Below are 22320 nucleotides of genomic sequence, written 5' to 3' on the forward strand. Positions count from 1 at the left end.
GTCTTGACCTGATCACCTCCTTAACCCAGCCATGACGTGCTGGGCACCTGTCTCAACCAGGGTACATTGGGGCACATCATGGAGGTACGATGCACACAATCAGTCAGGAGCCTGATGGATGTCTTCACCTGATCACCTCCTAAACCCAGCCATGACGTGCTGGGCACCTGTCTCAACCAGGGTACATTGGGGCACATCATGGAGGTACGATGCACACAATCAGTCAGGAGCCTGATGGATGTCTTGACCTGATCACCTCCTAAACCCAGCCATGACGTGCTGGGCACCTGTCTCAACCAGGGTACATTGGGGCACATCATGGAGGTACGATGCACACAATCAGTCAGGAGCCTGATGGATGTCTTGACCTGATCACCTCCTAAGCCCAGCCATGACGTGCTGGGTACCTGTCTCAACCAGGGTACATTGGGGCACATCATGGAGGTACGATGCACACAATCATCCAGGAGCCCGATGGATGTCTTCACCTGATCACCTCCTTAACCCAGCCATGACGTGCTGGGCATCTGTCTCAACCCGGGTACATTGGGGCACATCATGGAGGTACGATGCACACAATCAGTCAGGAGCCTGATGGATGTCTTCACCTGATCACCTCCTTAACCCAGCCATGACGTGCTGGGCACCTGTCTCAACCAGGGTACATTGGGGCACATCATGGAGGTACGTTGCACACAATCAGTCAGGAGCCTGATGGATGTCTTCACCTGATCACCTCCTAAGCCCAGCCATGACGTGCTGGGCACCTGTCTCAACCAGGGTACATTGGGGCACATCATGGAGGTACGATGCACACAATCAGTCAGGAGCCTGATGGATGTCTTCACCTGATCACCTCCTAAGCCCAGCCATGACGTGCTGGGCACCTGTCTCAACCAGGGTACATTGGGGCACATCATGGAGGTACGATGCACACAATCAGTCAGGAGCCTGATGGATGTCTTCACCTGATCACCTCCTAAGCCCAGCCATGACGTGCTGGGCACCTGTCTCAACCAGGGTACATTGGGGCACATCATGGAGGTACGATGCACACAATCAGTCAGGAGCCTGATGGATGTCTTCACCTGATCACCTCCTAAGCCCAGCCATGACGTGCTGGGCACCTGTCTCAACCAGGGTACATTGGGGCACATCATGGAGGTACGATGCACACAATCAGTCAGGAGCCTGATGGATGTCTTCACCTGATCACCTCCTTAACCCAGCCATGACGTGCTGGGTACCTGTCTCAACCAGGGTACATTGGGGCACATCATGGAGGTACGATGCACACAATCAGTCAGGAGCCTGATGGATGTCTTGACCTGATCACCTCCTAAGCCCAGCCATGACGTGCTGGGCACCTGTCTCAACCAGAGTACATTGGGGCACATCATGGAGGTACGATGCACACAATCAGTCAGGAGCCTGATGGATGTCTTCACCTGATCACCTCCTTAACCCAGCCATGACGTGCTGGGTACCTGTCTCAACCAGGGTACATTTGGGCACATCATGGAGGTACGATGCACACAATCAGTCAGGAGCCTGATGGATGTCTTCACCTGATCACCTCCTAAACCCAGCCACGACGTGCTGGGCACCTGTCTCAACCAGGGTACATTGGGGCACATCATGGAGGTACGATGCACACAATCAGTCAGGAGCCTGATGGATGTCTTCACCTGATCACCTCCTAAACCCAGCCATGACGTGCTGGGCACCTGTCTCAACCAGGGTACATTGGGGCACTTCATGGAGGTACGATGCACACAATCAGTCAGGAGCCTGATGGATGTCTTCACCTGATCACCTCCTAAACCCAGCCATGACGTGCTGGGCACCTGTCTCAACCAGGGTACATTGGGGCACATCATGGAGGTACGATGCACACAATCAGTCAGGAGCCTGATGGATGTCTTCACCTGATCACCTCCTAAACCCAGCCATGACGTGCTGGGCACCTGTCTCAACCAGGGTACAATGGGGCACATCATGGAGGTACGATGCACACAATCAGTCAGGAGCCTGATGGATGTCTTCACCTGATCACCTCAAACCCAGCCATGACGTGCTGGGCACCTGTCTCAACCAGGGTACATTGGGGCACATCATGGAGGTACGATGCACACAATCAGTCAGGAGCCTGATGGATGTCTTGACCTGATCACCTCCTAAACCCAGCCATGACGTGCTGGGCACCTGTCTCAACCAGGGTACATTGGGGCACATCATGGAGGTACGATGCACACAATCAGTCAGGAGCCTGATGGATGTCTTCACCTGATCACCTCCTTAACCCAGCCATGACGTGCTGGGCACCTGTCTCAACCAGGGTACATTGGGGCACATCATGGAGGTACGATGCACACAATCAGTCAGGAGCCTGATGGATGTCTTCACCTGATCACCTCCTAAACCCAGCCATGACGTGCTGGGCACCTGTCTCAACCAGGGTACATTGGGGCACATCATGGAGGTACGATGCACACAATCAGTCAGGAGCCTGATGGATGTCTTCACCTGATCACCTCCTAAACCCAGCCATGACGTGCTGGGCACCTGTCTCAACCAGGGTACATTGGGGCACATCATGGAGGTACGATGCACACAATCAGTCAGGAGCCTGATGGATGTCTTGACCTGATCACCTCCTAAACCCAGCCATGACGTGCTGGGCACCTGTCTCAACCAGGGTACATTGGGGCACATCATGGAGGTACGATGCACACAATCAGTCAGGAGCCTGATGGATGTCTTGACCTGATCACCTCCTAAGCCCAGCCACGACGTGCTGGGCACCTGTCTCAACCAGGGTACATTGGGGCACATCATGGAGGTACGATGCACACAATCAGTCAGGAGCCTGATGGATGTCTTCACCTGATCACCTCCTAAACCCAGCCACGACGTGCTGGGCACCTGTCTCAACCAGGGTACATTGGGGCACATCATGGAGGTACGATGCACACAATCAGTCAGGAGCCTGATGGATGTCTTCACCTGATCACCTCCTTAACCCAGCCATGACGTGCTGGGCACCTGTCTCAACCAGGGTACATTGGGGCACATCATGGAGGTACGATGCACACAATCAGTCAGGAGCCTGATGGATGTCTTCACCTGATCGCCTCAAACCCAGCCATGACGTGCTGGGCACCTCAACCAGGGTACATTGGGGCACACAGAAAATGATTTGTTAGTCATTGGGACAACTTCACTTGAATTAACAAATTTCTCTTATTTCATCTGTATTTTATTTAATATTTTTGTTATTTCTGCATACAACACTATTTTTAACAAAATAAATCCCCTCAAACATTTTGAAAAACAATGTTTTACAATTTTATTTAAAAACTAAGGGTGAAATTGAGTGAATCATGTATTACGCTATAACAGTATTCTCGCCATGTCACAGCAGCAATATTCCAGCCACATCACAGCAGAAATATTCTCGCCATATAACAGCAGCAATATTTTAGCCAAATCACAGCAGAAATATTCTCGCCATATAACAGCAGCAATATTCCAGCCACACCTCAACAGCAATATTCTCCCCATATAACAGCAGCAATATTCTCCCCATATAACAGCAATATTCCAGCCATACCTCAACAGCAATATTCTCCCCATATAACAGCAGCAATATTCTTGCAAAAAAACAGCAGCAATATACCAGCCATACCTCAACAGCAATATTCAAGCCAAATAACAGCAGCAATATTCTCCCCATATAACAGCAGCAATATTCCAGCCATACCTCAACAGCAATATTCTCCCCATATAACAGCAGCAATATTTTTGCCATATAACAGCAGCAATATTCCAGCGATACCTCAACAGCAATATTCCAGCCATATCTATAACAAATCTGTGGTGACTAAAATTCGCGGAAATTTGCAGATCCGCGGAAGATTCTCATCCCTGCATATAACAGCAGCAATATCTTGCCATATCACAGTTGCAATATTCTCCCCATATAACAGCAGCAATATTCCAGCCATACCTCAACAGCAATATTCCAGCAATATCTATAACAAATCTATGGTGACTAAAATTCGCGGAAATTCGCAGATCCGCGGAAGATTCTCATCCCTGCATATAACAGCAGCAATATCTTGCCATATCACAGTTGCAATATTCTCCCCATATAACAGCAGCAATATTCCAGCCATACCTCAACAGCAATATTCTCCCCATATAACAGCAGCAATTTTCCAGCCATACCTCAACAGCAATATTCTCCCTTTATAACAGCAGCAATATTCCAGCCATACCTCAACAGCAATATTCTCCCCATATAACAGCAGCAATTTTCCAGCCATACCTCAACAGCAATATTCCCGCCTTATCTTTAACAAATCTGTGGTGACTAAAATTAGCGGAAATTCACGGATCCGCGGAAGATTCTCATCCCTGCATATAACAACAGCAATATCTTGCCATATCACAGTAGCAATATCCTCGCCATATAACATCAGCAATATTCCAGCCATAGAACAGCAATCGCTTTGTTGCCGTCCCGAATGAAAATGTGGCAGGGTTTTACCATACATACTTTATGGGAATTGTCTCTTGTTTGGAATTTGTGTTGCTATTTCTTTCGAAAGCTCGTACATATTCCATAGTTTGGTTGTAGTAGTATATCATTTTGCATTAGGCCCATCTGTTTTTACGTCAGAATAAGTGGGTTTGCTTACAAACAAGAGAAAAGTCTGGTCATGTGATAAGACTACACCTGCAGTGTGGTCACTGGAGCAGAAACTTCCCTCGTGGAATAAGCTTGTGGGTTTAGAAACAATGCTTCAGAACAGTTAACAGTTTTCCCTTTCAATGCTGAGTGCAGGGCATTTTGCTATGAAGCGGGTGGGGATTGAACCACCAACCATCTGCTCTCCATGCACATGTTCTATTGACCCGTGAAGATCCGGGGTAGAACAGGTCTTCAGCAACCCATGCTTGCCGTAAAAGGCGACAATGCTTGTCGTAAAAGGCAACTAACAGGATTGGGTGGTCAGGCTCGCTGACTTGGTTGGTGCATGTCATCGATCCCAATTGCGTGGATTGATGCTCATGATATTAATCACTGGATTGTCTGGTCCAGACTCGATTATAAACAGACCGCCGTTATATAGCTGGAATATTGCTGAGTGCGGCGTTAAACAACAAACCACATATTCTATCCACTTGTCCACATAGGCCGTCCAACAAGAATCGGTGTGACGTCAATCCCAGCATGCTTCACTTCAGTTGTTGTGATGTTGAAGAGTTATCTTTCTTTAGTTATTGCAGCCATATCTCATCAACACAAACAACATAAAGAACAGGGAGAACAAGAATGGATCCCTCAACCGATCAGGGATCTGAATAGTGGTGGGACAATACACCCATGCATCGGTGGATCGCGATATTTTACTTCCCAATGCAAGAATCGATCATAGTCCCACACCACATAAGTAAAAAATATCGATTCATACCTGATAGCTGGAATATTGCTGAGTGCGGTGTTAAACAACAAACAAACAATAATAGCCGTTACACCAAACACTAATTAGTAGTAAGAAATAGTAGTGAAAAAGTAAATATTTTCATCCACTGAGCCATACTTGACTGTAAATCGTCAGTGTGCCAGGTATTTGACTATCCTGTCTGTGAAAAATATGTATTGGATCGCAGTTGGTGTAAGGTCCCAGCCCTAGATCAGAACCAGGTCTCCAGTGTGGCAAATGGACACTTCAACCACTAGACTACCTAAGTATCAATCAAAAGCCCAGCTGCAAGCTTGATCAGACAAACCACAGCAAATTTATCAAAATGAAACGTGGCATGCATAATACTTTTCATCTCGACTTCGCGTCTCTGCCTCCATTGACAGTACTTATTATTAACAGTGCTCAGCTTTGTTTAAAAAAACATGTACCAAGGCAACCTGTTCTTGAAAAATTAAAAAAACTCAACCTAATATTTATGTCAACATGCACCTGGTGGAAGTTGAATCAAGTTCCTTAAGTCGAGCCTGATTACGTGAGTGTGACTCACCTTGTTTGACTGCTGTTCTGACACACAGCACAGGGACGCTGTAGATCTTCTCCAGGTACTGCTTGATGTCCAGGATACTCATCCTGAAGAGGCAAAGTAAGACTGGTTAACACAACAGTTTTGTTATCAGAATACCGTATTCGTTGAATAAGCGCCCCGCTCTAATAAGCGCCCTCGGCGATATTTGCTAATATATTGGCAAGTAAACAATCCCAATTAGCACCCCTTCCGATTGATCAATGTACGCAAGACTTATTTATTCGTCTATAATATGCACTCGTGTGTTATATGCACCCTTAATTATGGGCAATTAAATTCTGGAAAAATACATCTGTCATATTTAAACAGTCAGGCCGTCAGCATAAACCACAAAATTTATCTTTCAACTCTGTTTTTCCACCAAAATAATATTCTAATAAGAGCCCCCTATTTCTAATTTTGAGAGCGCCCTGGGCGCTTATTACGTCAAATACGGTACCTCTAATGTTATGTGAGGAAACAGTTGGGTAAGTACGGCTGGCTAGAAAGATTGACAATCAGAATTATCGTCGATGGGAAGAAATATGAACAATTATCAATATGTAATTGTTGTCATCGATAATAACTTACATAAACTATAGCGATGAAATAAAGTTTAGATTTACCGAAACAGACTTGTTATTGTCAATTGTCAAAGATGGAAACTGTTCTTGTTATATCTCAAATGTCCACAAAGAAATTTATGTATAAATGTGTCACTGAACACCAGTAGCGGGATATCTGTTGATTTCTTATGAGACTTTCTTGCATATTTGCTTAAAGTTACTTCTCTACAATTGATATATAGTTAGCGATTATCGATCTCTATAGCACATCTCCCTGAAACAGCATAGCTTGCTGTAGACCTATTCTAACTTGTTATCACACATGTTGTTCTATCAGCATTATCTCACCCTTATTGTATAATGCAGTAAAGTGATCATTCCTTCACTGGCTCTGTAATTTGCCACAGCTGGTCGGCTGTTCTTGGAATCCATGCATACTTGACACCTTGCCTGTTTGACAGCCTCAGTATACACTAGTGACTAGTGTTGGGAACCAACCTCTGAAGTGGATCATGCGTTCAGGTTGTGTTACCTTAGTAGTTGGTTGGTTTGTTGTTTTACGCTGCACTCAGCAATATTCCAGCTATATGACAGCGGTCTGTAATTAATCGAGTCTGGACCAGATAATCCAGTGATTGAGATCATGAGCATCGATCCACGCAATTGGGATCGATGGCATGCATCAACCAAGTCAGCGAGCCTGACCATCTGATCCCGTTAGTCGCCTCTTACGACAAGCATTGTCGCCTTTTAAGGCAAGCATGGGTTGCTGATGACCTATTCTACCCCGGAGTGAGTGAGTGAGTGAGTGAGTGAGTGAGTATGGTTTTATGCCGCTTTTAGCAATATTCCAGCAATATCATGGCAGGGGACACCAGAAATGGGCTTCACACATTGTACCCGTGTCGGGAATCGAACCCGGGTTTATGGCGTGACGAGCGAACGCTTTAACCACTATCTCCATGAGTTTATCAGTTTGCAAGTGGGGACAGAAGTTACATTTATCTGTTTACAACTTACCCAAACCACATATTTTCTGTCTTTCAGTTTTTAAACCCTGCCAATCCAATACTCCCATGGTTGCAAAATGAATTTTTCAAGGAATATACAGCGCTCCAGATAATTTTTTGAGCAATTGAGTTTTTACTTGATGGTTTCTATTTTAATTGGGTTATTACATTTTTCATTGGGTAACCAATATTTTTTCACTCATCTATTCATCACTCTATTGGGGTTTTCCCAAAATGAGTAAACATTTTGAGATATTTAATAAAATGAAATAATGTTTTAGATGTATATAACGGTTCTAAATATAGGCTTGACTCGGAAAGTAAATTAGCTCGTAATTGTGTTTTGGAAATTATCTCTGCATGCATGCTCATGTTGTATGCATGCTGAAAAAGCTCTGTTGGGTATTTACGCGGGCTGTTTTAAACATTTGAGCTTTTCATTGAATGCATGCATTTCTGTACGCGAGTTATTTGAAAGTAATTGGGTTTTGAATATTTTGGGGGGATATTTTACGCAAATACGCAGCTTATCTGTAGCTCTGAATATATGCTGATAAAATACATAACTTGTTATTTCATTATCAATTTTCTGTGATGTATAATCAGGTTTTGGTCAACAGTTAAGCTAATAATACAATTGATCCCTAAACAAATATTACCAAAGAAGGCAACACAACAAACAATATTAAAAAAATGGAATGCAAAATGAAATCCCAACATAGTTCCTCTGAACCCAGGACAATAATCCTCCAACGCTGCAACCCGACTACCAGCTCCTATTACACATGATCAGCTTCCTACATCGTTAACGAATGACCTGACCAGGTGTCAATGACGGCCTCACAGTCCCACCTGAGCCGCTAATGAGTGCTGGCTTTGTTACTGTACTCGGGTCATCGTCAGTCTCATGAGTTGTCTTACTCAGTCAACCCAGGTGTATACACTGTCATCTCACCTTTTGAACAGCAAGACAAAAACACAACCCAATGCCTGTGCAGGTCAGGCTATAGGACCTGATCAAACAATGGGGAGAGAGTGAGATGGACTTAGTGCCACTTAACTGGCTAAATCCATAAATCCAAATTACAAAATTGTTGAATAAAATTTTAAACTTTTAAAAGGGCTCTTCCACGTCTGTTAAGTTGATAATTTCATAACTTCAAACATCCACACCTCCCCCCCAACCCCCAGCCCCTTTGAAATTTACCAGTAAAAAATCATTCTTATTCTTTATTCACCCAACATACAAATATTTTCTGTAATCATCAAGAAACTTAAAAAAAATCATGTTTTAATACTTGTATTCATAGTTTTATTTCCACTCAATCTGTTGACCTGGTGATTAAAAGTAAAGGTGCCTTGTTAGCCTATGTGATAGGACAGCCAATCGTGCTGGTGTAGCACGTTTCAGAAGCAATCCATTTTGGTGAAACTCATAATCAAGGCAAAGTTGGGATCAGGCCCTAACCGGCAGATCCTGGCATGTCTAAGGAGCACAACTCTGTACAACAAACCACAAAGCCTAATTCACTGGGTCACTCTTGTAGACAATGAGGTGAGGTAAGGTTTAAAGGGGCTTAATGTCATGTTCAAGATGATTGCACATATATAACGATGTCTGTCTGTGTGTGTGTGTCTGTCTGTGTATCTGCTTGTACTAGTCTGGACTAATGCCTATTTTATAGTTCTAACCCACTGAGATACCATGCCACATTTTAACATGAATATCCCACTCAGATACAGTATACTGACTCTGAGCCGACCAGTCCTTGTTTTAGCCCCATAATGCTGAGCGTCGGGGAGAGTAACAACAAGCACCATCTTTTAGTATGACACGGCCACCTCCCCCCCCCACCCCGATCTTCCGCTCTCCAGGCAGACACTCACTCCACCACTAGACAACAGTGGTGGTCTTGTTGACTGAAGTACAGAAGTAATATATACAGCTTTAGTCACCAAGTAAATCTGATTTCATACATTACGCTAGATTACAGTCTAAAACAAATGGGGATAATGAAATCCATTTAAGTTAACCACTGGCAAATTATTGCAGAAACTGTTTTATCCAATATGACAAAGCTACCAATAAAACATCCAAATCATATTACCTGTTATGATAACATTTGGCATGAACTCACTTACTGCCATGAATCATAGCCAAACAGCCTGAAGGTGCAGCTGAATTACATTCAAGCAGTGTTCCCGTCTACTGGTAATAACCAGTTTAATACCAATAAAATTAGGCCTAGTTCATGTGACTGTCAGTCCCTGTGGACTGGCAAATAAAGTACCTTATAAATCTTTGTTGTTAAACAAAACATCTGCGATATTCATATAAATATATTTTCTGAATCAAGTCTTCTTGTCTGTTACCAAGGGTTCCCCTTGTCTATTTATTTTTAGAGAGAGAGAGAGAGAGAGAGAGAGAGAGAGAGGGAGAGGGAGAGAGAGAGTTGTGACTGATGTGTAGATTTAACAAAGTTAACTTCAGAGATGATGTTATTGCTTCAGCAAAATTAGGGGGGGCTGGTAATTTTTAGAGTTTCCAGTCCACAAGGACTGGCAGTTTGAAAAGCAAGGCTGAATACTGCATTCAAGCCCAATCATCGGTCATATACCGGCAGTCATCCGGAGACACCTGTTATTAGTCATTTCATAAGATGTATGACGTTAATTCTAATACTCCCAGACATGTAACAGAAACAGAGTTAATTGCACAGAGCTCTTTCTCCGTGGTTTCAGTTACTCGAATCACGACACAATGACGTGTGATAATTGGATTTTCGTTAATAATCCGGACCCAACACCAGCTGAACAAAACCTTCAATTCCAACCACACGAGATGAGATCCTGGCATTCATGCAACCCATCTCTACCTTCAAGTGTGGAGAGGTCAGAATAAGGGCAGAGAACTCCCATCACCAATCAATGGTCAGTGTATGTGGCCAAACCCCATTACATAACCCCAAACTGCCCAGTAATGTAATTACACGGTAGTCAGGGGGATTATATCAGCTTGATCAAGTTATCAGTAAGAGAGGGATCGTACGGAATACAATGAAATCATATGTCAGAGGCTTGATAATTTGTGCTAATGTCTCAAACACGGTATTTTCTCGGGTGGTGACCTCAGCTGACTAGCCATGTTGTGACGTTGGCATTAAAGTCGGTTAATATTGCCTACACCTCTAGGTATGGACATTGCAGGTACGGTCGCTGAACGCTACAGACAGGGAAACATCTCGGGGAGTTGGTCTTAGTGGTGTTAGATTCGGAGCCAAATTCAGGATTTTCTTGGACTTGTTTGGATATCTCTGCCATGATGCAACGAAGGAGGCTGACGATGATGAATGAAGATGCGGCACGGGATCGAAGTCAAACTGTGGCCACGTCCCAAAACAAGCATTACACCATGGTCATCAACTACAAGAAGGTACTGCTGTGTGTAGAATCTGTAGCTTTAAACTAACAGCCTTTCTTAATCACGATATAGTATTTTAAACTAAGAGCCTTTCTTAATCACGATATATTATTTTAAACTTACAGCTTTTCTTAATCATGATATATATTCTTTTAAACTAAGAGCGTTTAACCATGACATATTCTTTTAAACTAATAGCCTTTATTAACCATGACACATCCTTTAAACTAATGGCCTTTATTAACCATGACATATTCTTTTAAATTAATAGCCTTTATTAACCATGACATATTCTTTTAAACTAATAGCCTTTATTAACCATGACATATTCTTTTAAACTAAAAGCCTTTATTAACCATGACATATTCTTTTAAAACTAATAGCCTTTATTAACCATGACATATTCTTTTAAACTAATAGCTTTTATTAACCATGACATATTCTTTTAAACTAATAGCCTTTATTTACCATGACATATTCTTTTAAACTAAGAATATTTAGTAAGGATCAGATTATGGATTTATGGATGAACAACTTCTTTATTACAATTAAGACCGATGTTTCGCTGTAGATTCTAACACTGTTATCAAGTCTAACCTACACTGAAACTTCACTCTTAATTGTAATAAAGAAGATGTTCATCCATAAATCCTATCCTGTCTAAATGCCTATCAAAGAAGTTAAGAGTATTTATTAAAATTCCATATTCTTTTAAACTAACAGCCTTTCTTAACTATGACATATTATTAGAGCCTTACCAAACATGACACATTTCTTTCTGACTGAACACTGTTGAAGGTGTGAATTCACCTTATGCTGAATTGGAAAATTTCATTAATTAACCTTTAGCCTGCTGAATTGTTTTCACACTTCTTAGCCCTGCCTGCTGGATTAATTTTAGCATAAGGCGCCGTAAGGAGGGTGGGTGATTTCAAACAGTTGGTGCTTCATTATACAAGGGCCAATTGAAGAAATATTTTGCACATTTATTCCTGATAGAAAAATACACATTGCTATATAAAAAAATCCTGATGTTTTCAATCATACCAAGGTTAAGACCAAAACGAACACAAAATTTGTAAATTTTCTTGAACTTACCTGAATTACGTTATTGAAGGTGGTTTATGTTTCATGTTAGGAACCTTTCTAAATCGTTAAATTTGTGCAAATTGATTTCAATAATCAGATCTCCGATATCTTAATTTTAACTGAGTATAAATTCGATGTTTTTAACTGGTAAATAACAGCGCGGTGGTAAATTATGAACCATTTATGTAATTTATTATCAAAACGTTAAACACAAAAAAAACTAAATTTTCGAGGTCGCCATGTCAGTTGCGGAAATACGAACATTCGAGTTAATCTAACATGTCACGTTATCAAATTTGCAGGAAACAATAAATGACTCATAAATATTCACCAATCCTTATTTCAAGTGTTTTGGTTGAATATTTACAATATACGAAAATACAAATACCATGTCATGATGTTAGCAGAAGTTCGAACATCAAACATGGCGCGCTTCGCCCGACCTCGGCATAACTTATTGCTATTTTAATGTCAACAAAGTTTACACTGTCTTCATGTATATGCCTTGGCGAAAGTTGACGATCTTCTTAATCGAAGATTGTTTCATTTGTCATTTTCCGTTTAATATGACGAAAGAAAAATGAAAATAAAGATCGTAAATTCTGACAGCAATATTTCAGTTTGAGCAAAGGTCACCGGATGTGATGTCACAGACAGGGGTAGTCTGCTGATAATTTTTCGAAACAAAACAATTACAGTCAATTTTAAAATATTTCGCCTGTATTATACAGAATAAACACAAATCACAACATATTATCAGTAATCACCACTAACATGAAATTACAAAGTGATTTTCACAATATAATTGGCGTATTTTTTTAATCCGTTGGAACTTGCATGCTCCCGTGACCCGGAAACGGGAGACGATGAATCAACACGCCACATGCAAGTTTCTCGGTATCTTTTATTTGAACTTTTGTTGATATATAAGGATCACCATTCCATGTTACGTTGAATATAAAGTGATATGATTCATGTATCTGCGATGTACATGCTGATGACTTTGTTTTCACTATAATAATTATGTGTGTGAAGCAATGTCAATAGAAATCGTCGATCGGCAACGATCACACCCAACAACAGGTGCGCGAAAATAGGCGTGACAAAACGTGTTTCAAAATAGCATTCATGCGATGCCGAATATGATAGGATATACGCAGGTGGGTGATGTATATATATATAAAAATACGATATACATATTTTCAGTGTTAGTTTCTAATTAAATGTGGGATATTTAAATATTTTTTCCTTTTATATTACATTTATCGATTCTAGCATGATTTTACAACAATTCACGGATCATCTTAAAATTTATTCCATCAATATAGAGACTTCCATGATTGCGTATTGATGATAGATTTGTTAATGTTTAACTATTTACATCTGTTCACAGCTTCTAAAATATTAAGTTATATTTAGTATCTATTTTTTCCACAATAATTATGTGTATGGATACTAAATATTGATCAACAGGTCAATGCATCAGCACAGTGTAACTGATCAGACTTTAATTATTATCTTTAGTTTAAACATATTTTATTCAACAATTGTTATCTTTCACCTGAACATAAATTATGTGAATAAGTAACTATTTGATGTCAAGACATTAATGTGTATGAAGTTGTTTGTTTCCAAAAAACTAATTCTTAAATATAATTGTAATATGAATACGATACATTAATTTCCTGTAACAGAACATGATATTTTTGATTGTTTAATCACAAGAACCAGGGTGGCACCTAAGCTGGTGAGTTAGCCATATATTTATAAGAGAATGTTATCTTTTGAAAAAGGAAAAGGGCACATATACATACATTGACAATTCTTGCAGTTCTGTTCTGTTGGAGAAATGTACATGGAAATATCCTACCTTATGTATTTTTTCAGGGTTCTCACCAATGAAATAATGTGTAATTAGTGTGGCAGGACTTTATAGGTTTGTTGCAGTATGCTCTTGTGTGCTTGACAGTGACACTCATGCATGTCCCCTGAAGGAACATGAACCATTGTGAAATGTGATCAACAGGTTTTTGTCTTCAGTCAATATAATGTACAAAAATTCAAAATAAATGCAGATCATCACCAGCTTTGGATCTGACATCCTTGGTCATTTGATGGGTTTCTGAATATACAGTCAGTAGAGGTCCTTATGTTCTGCGTGTTTCAGCCTTCTGGGTGGAATGAAAAGAAATGTCCCTGTATACATAATTACCTTTGTCAGAGGTATTTTGTCCTGTCAGCCACACCCCCTGACTTTATGTCACCTTATGTGGTTAATTTTCACATACATGTACTGCTGCAAACCTGTTTTTCCCTTGTATATGCAATCACAGATCAAACTTCATCAGCTGGTGTGTCACAAGTTCCTCAGTTGGTGTGTATAAAAGTACCTTGCCATCATGAAACAAGAAATGCCAAAAACAAAAGCATTTGCAATAACAAAAAACCCACATTTGTCCTTCCTTGAATAATCTTAGGATTAGTGCTTGAAATTGTTAGTGTCATAAATTACTTTTTAAATTTCATAAGGATTTTTCTTTGATGGACCAGCGTCAAACCATCTGACAAGTTAGATAGAATTATAACTTTAAAAGCCCTCATTTCTGAGGTGTCCATATTTTTTTTTGACTTTTAGGACAAAACATGAGCCGTCTACCTGAGCTTGAAATGGAATTTCACTGATTAGATATCTTTTTTTTATCCCATTGTTCTACGAAATCCATGTCAAATGTGTTTTTTTGTACGTAAAATGTCTTGAGAGTTTGCACCCAAACAGGTATGTGTTTCTGTGCCAAGAATATTTTTGTATTACAGTTTTGTAGTTTCAAACTTACACATTGCTTTTTGTATGAAAAAAGTTAATTTATTATCACTTTTCTGTCAAAACAAAAGATCTACAATTACCTTATGGTTCACCAATTTACTGGCCTCTTCTCCAGTGACAAGAATTTATTACTTTCCTATCACAATCAGTCAATTTGAGTTGTGCCAATGTGGACTGACTACACTCAAGGACCACGTACATTTAGGTTAGTCATATTATGAACTTGATGAAATGTTTTACAATAATGTTCAGTTCATTGTTTGCAATAAACATGAAAAAATAAATATGATCAAACAGATTTAGTTTAGTTTTTTAGGGTACAAAATCATCAAGCGCTTTGGGTACAATTTTGTTTAATGTACAAAATCACATAGGCCCTACATTCATCCAGTCGACGTGTGTATCTACTTTCATCCGTTCTGAAGATTGGGGAGGGGGAGTAAATGTTTTAAAAACAATCCTTAATATTCTAAATTGTCCTTCTTTCAATGACAGACCAATAACAATATTCTGTTGTTATTATTATGGCTTATCAATATGTTATATCGCTCTCCGCTGCCGTCGTTTTCAGAAAATAATTTTCAAATCATCGAGCGTGGAAACCTTTACGGTTTCGGATTTAGACTTACAAATTTGATGTTACGCACCGGCGGCAATCACGAATAAATATGAAACAAATAGGAGTGAAGACTGCTATCCAGATGAATAAATAGTAAACAGTTGTAGAAAAAAAGTAAACTATGTATTTTCTTTTGAATTTGAATCTATTTCGGAATTTGTTTTATGATCGCTTACCAACTTTTGCATATTTTGCTTCGATGTGTCATGCGGTACGGTGCTTCCGGTTTCAGAAATGATAGCTAAAATTGCAAGTATTTTCGATTATTTTCCGTAAACTGCATTGTATTGCTATTGTATGATTTACCTAGAATGTATATCAGTTCAGGTTTTGCGTATCATCCAATATTTGTCATTATTTTCAGTGTTTGTTGACTTTGTTCAACTAAACAAATCGCGAGTTAGGCCACGCCCAAACGTATCACTGACATTTGTCGGCTTGTCAATGTGTCCGAAAGTTTATCAAACGAAATCATTTGAAAACTCTATAAAAATGATATTTTTTTACACAGATTTATACATGCGTGTCAATAATTTTAGAAAATTAAGTTAGATGTAACAAAATTATTGTAATAGTCTTACGGGATCACTATGCATGTGGAGTTGTTTGTTTACCGCCGTTGCCATGATCGTACAAGTTTCATCCAATCGATGATGTTACGATTCAGATTGTTTTTGTTTATAATTAATTACTTCGAAAATTGCTAATTTTTAGAAATTAAGAAACTTGAGTGATCTCCCTTCGTCAGCAAACAATAAATTATGATCGAATGTGAAAAATAATAACATTATAAAGAAAATATCGGACTGCATGCCGCTCAACGTGAAGTGCCAAAAGTCGACAATGGCCGTTTCTGGTCGTTGTGTGCCGCGAAGTTTGGCTGAAACATTTTAAACTCGCGATATTTTCTTTTTGAGGTAAATACACTACTGAAAGTTTTGATATTGAGCAAGCTGAGCATTTATGCGTGTCATACGTAATTTAAATGTAATGCAAAGCCTTCTTGGTAAATAGATATGGTGAGGTTTGTTTGTGGGTGTCCTTATGCTATTCGCCTGTCGAACTGGTTCAACAGTAGCAACACGGGTAGTGACAAACTCTGTCGAACTGGTTCGACAGTAGCATTGAGAGCTTTAATATCTCAAGATATTCAGGAATCATGCAGAAGGGTGGATGAGACTGAGATCACACCAGCTATAAATATCTGACATTTTACTGCGACATATTTACTAACTGATGTTTTTCAGTTTATATATTTTTTGGGGAAAATTGAAAACTGATCAGCTGTGTTATCTAAACTGATTATAATGGTTATTTTAAAAAGACTATTGTACAAGCAAGAGTGTGAGAACTTAGATGAACTTGTACATAAAACATTTGCATTATTTTTTTCATAAATGTCTTGTACATTGGTTCATTGGCTAACATGTTAGTTACGATCCTAGCTATATTCCTATTTGAATAGTTTAAACACAGCAGAGTTTGGAATTAATTGTATTAGAGTGACAATGGCTAAAATCAAAATGGCAAGGTTAAAATAAGTTTAACTGGCTGAAGGCACACTTAGAATCATTTATTTTTAAAACATGATACTTTTTGACAATGTGTCTCATACCATGTGTATTAAGCTAGTGATAAATGTACTTTCACACAGGTAAACTGGATTAACATGGAACATGAGCATATGAATACACTTCATGAACAGTACAACTTAACACACCTGGGATTCAGAAATTGAAGATGGTATTATCAATCTCAATGAAAATGAAGGGGGCAAACTTCATAAATTACAAATGCTTACTATCAGCCTTCGGGTTTAATAAAATTCAATGTTTCGAGAATGAATCAAAAGTATTCTCTTTTTCCGCACACTTAATTTCTACAGGAATGGCGCACTTGAAATTAGTTGAAAACAATTACATTTCTATACCAGCATGGTGACATTTGTAAAAAAATATTCTTTAATCTTAGCTATGAGGAGTTAGCATTCCACCATATTCATGACAAGTGTCAAGGTGGTTACTCTGAAGATATTCTTAACTAAGTGAAGCAACTTAAATACATGATTACTTCACACTATTGATATCCAGCTATACCTGTACCCGTCACGTCAACATGACTCACGACATGCCAACTAACTATAGGCCCAGCTCAATACCAAGCTGTCATCAGCTGAAATACTCTCACTCCCAGTATGGGTGTGGCCTGTGTTATCTCACAGTCACTGGCAGCTATCAACAACATCCTATACCAGTCATATTGTACACAAACTATATCAAGCAAATAGACTTGATAAATAAATCTGGAATGGTAGTGACAGAGTGAAACTACCTTATTCCAAGGATCTGTTTCCCTGGTAATTTTCCAGCTTATTTGGTGATTAAATAATCAAATTGTCATTAAGGTGACACTTTTGTATATAGAACTGACAGCCAGCCACACACACATCAACAAGACGAGGCAAGGAAGGCCCTTGCACAAGATGTCGAGTCATCCACGTACCAATGCAGACAATATCAAATAACAAAGAGGACATCAACAGTGCAATGTTGCTTATCTTATGAAGTATCAAGTATGCTTTTATGGAGTCTCAAGCAGAACATATGGGTCAGGTACTCATGGCTTAATAGATGGGTGGTTAAATGTGTGGTTAAATGTATGGAAGGATGGTTGAATTTATGGGTAGATGGATGGTTGGTTGAATGTGTGGGTAGATGGATGGTTGGTTGAATGGGTGGGTAGATGGGTGGGTGGTTGAATCTGTGGGTAGATGGATGGGTGGTTGAATGGGTGGGTAGATGGATGGGTGGTTGAATGTGTGAGTAGATGGGTGGGTGGTTGAATGTGTGGGTAGATGGGTGGGTGGTTGAATGTGTGGGTAGATGGGTGGTTGGTTGAATGTGTGGGTAGATGGATGGGTGGTTGAATGTGTGGGTAGATGGATGGGTGGTTGAATGTGTGGGTAGATGGATGGGTGGTTGAATGTGTGGGTAGATGGATGGGTGGGTGTTGAATGTGTGGGTAGATGGATGGTTGGTTGAATGTGTGGGTAGATGGGTGGGTGGTTGAATTTGTGGGCAGATGGATGGTTGGTTGAATGTGTGGGTAGATGGATGGTTGGTTGAATGTGTGGGTAGATGGATGGTTGGTTGAATGTGTGGGTAGATGGATGGGTGGTTGAATGTGTGGGTAGATGGATGGGTGGTTGAATGGGTGGATAGATGGATGTGTGGATGAATGGGTGGTTGAATGTGTGGGTAGATGGATGGTTGGTTGAATGTGTGGGTGGTTGAATGTGTGGGTAGATGGATGGTTGGTTGAATGTGTGGGTAGATAGGTGGGTGGTTGAATTTGTGGGTAGATGGATCAGGGTGGGTAGATGGGTGAGTGGTTGAATTTGTGGGTAGATGGGTGTTGAATGGGTGGGTGGATGGAAGCGTGTTGAAATGGTGGGTAGATTGATGGATGTGTGGGTAGATGGATGTGTGGATGGATGGGTGGATAGATGGATGATCGGTTATATGTGTGGGTAGATCGATGGATGTGTGGGTAGATGGACGTGTGGTATCTGGTTGAATGGATGGGTAGAAGAATGAACGGGTTAACAGCGTTAGAAATTGGCACTAACCCCTTTGCCAAACTGCCCAATAGATCAGATATCCTAAGGACTAGTAGAAATTTGCGTTTTTTAGGGGTTTTGCCATATGTTATCATTATACAGACTAGTGGACTAAAACTTTTAGTTTCTACTGCTGGTAAATGGACCCAGGACTTCAACAGGGGTTCGAACCCACAATCACAGGTTCCTGGGGTGTCCAAGGAACGCAACTCTGCACAGAAAATTGTGGTGACTGGGCCACACATGCCCTGAATGGTAGGGTGGATGGATTGGTTTCTTTGTTTGTTTGTTTAACACCGCACTCAGAGGTAGTTGAATGGGTGTGTATATAGGTGGATCAGTGGGTAGAGATGAGACTAATAACTAACCAGTAGGTAATTCTATATATAACACATCAGTATAAAGATAAGGTTATACTTCTTGGCATGATGAGTACGTTGTATATTCCTGGTGGCTGTGCCCCTGGTTATTTTGATACAGGAAGCATCATGTGTTTTGGGGATAGGTTTGGGAAAACTGGATCTATAAATAGCACCCAACACAATTTATAGAACTGGGTGGAACAACTGCACAAGTTGGGTTGAGCAGTACAACAGGTGTATTAATACACCTTACACATGGAAAACAAGGGTAGAAGATCATGATCAGGAGCATAACACAATACAACAGTCATGGATGCTGACACCACAAAGGTACTGTTCTCTTCCAATATCTCAGTTACCATGGTTATATCAGGGTTAGAAACTAACAGTTTTTGGCCACTAGTCCATATAAAGATAACATATAGCATTGTATAGCAAAACCCCTAAAATGGGCCAATCTACTAGTCCTTAGGATACCTTTACTATTGGGCAGTTAGGTAAGGACTACAGGACTAGTGCCAATTTCTAACGCGGTTATATGCATTGTCAAAAGATGAAGAATGTCGGCATCCTATTGTCAAACTAAAAGTTACTACAAAACTAATATTGTAACGAAAATATGGTCATGTTCATGACTGACAATTACTGAATTAACCTTTTTTTTAATCTGTATAACACATATACACAAGTAGAGCAAACTACGGTTATAACGAAGTCAAGGGGACCACTAATTTTAGTTTGTAATAACCGTAGTTCGTTATAAGCATATAAACAGCATATATACAACAAATGGCTGGGACTAAAAAATAAGTTTGTTATATTGGTCAGTTCGTTATAAGCGTGTTCGTTATAAACGTAGTTTACTCAATTACTGTATGTCAAATATAAATGGAATAGGCTTAAATTTCAAATTTTTGGAGAATTATTTTTTCTACTATGAACAAATCTGTGATCCAAGATGAATTTTTACGATATGTTTGTACAATCCATAACTATATGACCTCAGAAATCAGCTTGAGTAAGGCCCGTGAAGATCCGGGGTAAAATAGGTCTTCAGCAACCCATGCTTGCCGTAAAAGGCGACTATGCTTGTCGTAAAAGGCGGCTAACGGGATCAGGTGGTCAGGCTCGCTGACTTGGTTGATGTATGTCATCGGTCCGAATTGTGTGAAGCAAAGCTCATTTTGTCAATCACTGGATTGTCTGGTCCAGACTCGATTATTTACAGACCGCCGTCATATAGCTGGAATATAGCTGGAATGCTGAGTGCGGCGTTAAACAACAAACCAAAACCAGCTTGAGTCAAATACCACTTTACACTGTTTTGCCTCAGCCACACATTACATGCTGTCGTAAGTCCAAAACATGCAAATGTTGAAATGAAAAAGTCTACTTCCCATTCACATGTGAACACATCTGACGACTCTCTACATGATTTCTGAACAGTTTGCTGATTGTAAACAATAAACATGGTAAATTATGTGTCAAAAAGATGCTGCAGCACTTGTCTGAATGAAGATACTCAGTCAAACAATCAACATGAAGACATGCCACTCGCCCATCATGGGACAGACTACTCCAGAGAGTTGTATTCAAACAATAGATTATAGCCCAGCTTTTTGATAAATAAAATCAGACAATGGCAACCGATACCATTCAGGACACAAACTTATCATTCTCATTCCAACCTCCAGCCAGCATCAAGTTAAAATGGCTTGGGCATGAAAACTTTCAATTTTTAAAGTTCTTATGTTTAGCATAAAATCTAGCCAAAGCTAATTTGGGCTGTGAAGATTAAAGATTTTGAATACTATTCTTCAACTTCATACAATTACCATGGCACAAGCAAACCCCCAAAATTTGTAATTAATTGGAATCAATTAACTTTTACACTGTTAAATGTTACTCTTCTGTTACTGTTACTACATGCGAGCTCTCTGCTAAAGATTAATACTCGTCTCTATAATCTGTGGTCCATGTGTATTTCAATCTTTTTAAAAAAATAAACATATTTCTTAGCAAACAGTTTGAGTAAATATTTGTGAAACACATTTAGTCATGAAATCCATCTCAAACCAATAAGGGCGGTCAGGTAGCCTAGTGGTTAAAGCGTTCGCTCGTCACGCCGAAGACCCAGGTTCGATTCCCGACATGGGTACAATGTGTGAAGCCCATTTCTGGTGTCCCCCGCCGTGATATTGCTGGAATATTGCTAAAAGTGGTGTAAAACCATACTCACTCACTCACTCACTCATTCAAACCAATAAAATAATGTTTTCTTCAGTGCTGTCAGTTTCAGTTAAACAATTTCTCACACCAAATTCCCATTTCAAGATATGTAACAGGAGTAGTTCCACAGCCTTCCAAACGCCAACCACATGACCAACCCTCCCTCCTCTATAGATGTACAGAAGTATTGACGGATATGTTGACTAAACAAGGTTAAGCTGTAGGTAATGAAATAACCAAATACTTGTGGGCCCATTTCCAGTGTTGTTGCTGGCCCTTAAGCTCCACTGAACAATTCTTCAAGCATGTAACACTCTCTCTAGGCTCATAAGCTTCAGCTTGAGGGACTTAGCATTCATAACAGGCTTAGGTAAATATCAGCACTGGGGTCATTACGACTGGTCATTACGACTGGTCATTACGACTGGTCATTGGTCAGTCATGTGACTTATTCACAGCATTAGAAACTGGCACTAGTCCTGTAGTCCTTGCCAAACTGCCCAATAGTTAAGGTATCCTAA

General features: G+C 40.1%; 2 protein-coding genes across 3 annotated transcripts in view; one reads left to right on the plus strand and one right to left on the minus strand.

Moving 5' to 3' along the window:
- LOC124116584 (probable 39S ribosomal protein L23, mitochondrial) overlaps nt 1-22320 on the minus strand; it is a 39408-nt gene that overhangs the window by 9815 nt on the left and 7273 nt on the right. The window contains exon 3 of the mRNA XM_046477976.2: nt 6043-6125. Coding sequence (XP_046333932.2) covers nt 6043-6125 — 83 coding nt within the window. The remainder of the gene's footprint in view (nt 1-6042; nt 6126-22320) is intronic.
- Nucleotides 10818-22320, plus strand: part of LOC124116583 — a 38302-nt gene continuing 26799 nt past the window's right edge. Inside the window, exon 1 of one of the 2 annotated variants that reach the window (XM_046477972.2) lies at nt 10818-11069. In XM_046477972.2, coding sequence (XP_046333928.2) covers nt 10956-11069 — 114 coding nt within the window. In that variant the 5' untranslated portion in view covers nt 10818-10955. Of the gene's footprint in view, nt 11070-19785; nt 19901-22320 lie in introns of those variants that run through there. The other variant, XM_046477973.2, reaches the window with a different exon arrangement.

This window comes from Haliotis rufescens, unplaced genomic scaffold, assembly GCF_023055435.1.
Source record: "Haliotis rufescens isolate VD_foot unplaced genomic scaffold, xgHalRufe1.0.p SCAF_5, whole genome shotgun sequence".
NCBI lineage: Eukaryota > Metazoa > Mollusca > Gastropoda > Lepetellida > Haliotidae > Haliotis > Haliotis rufescens.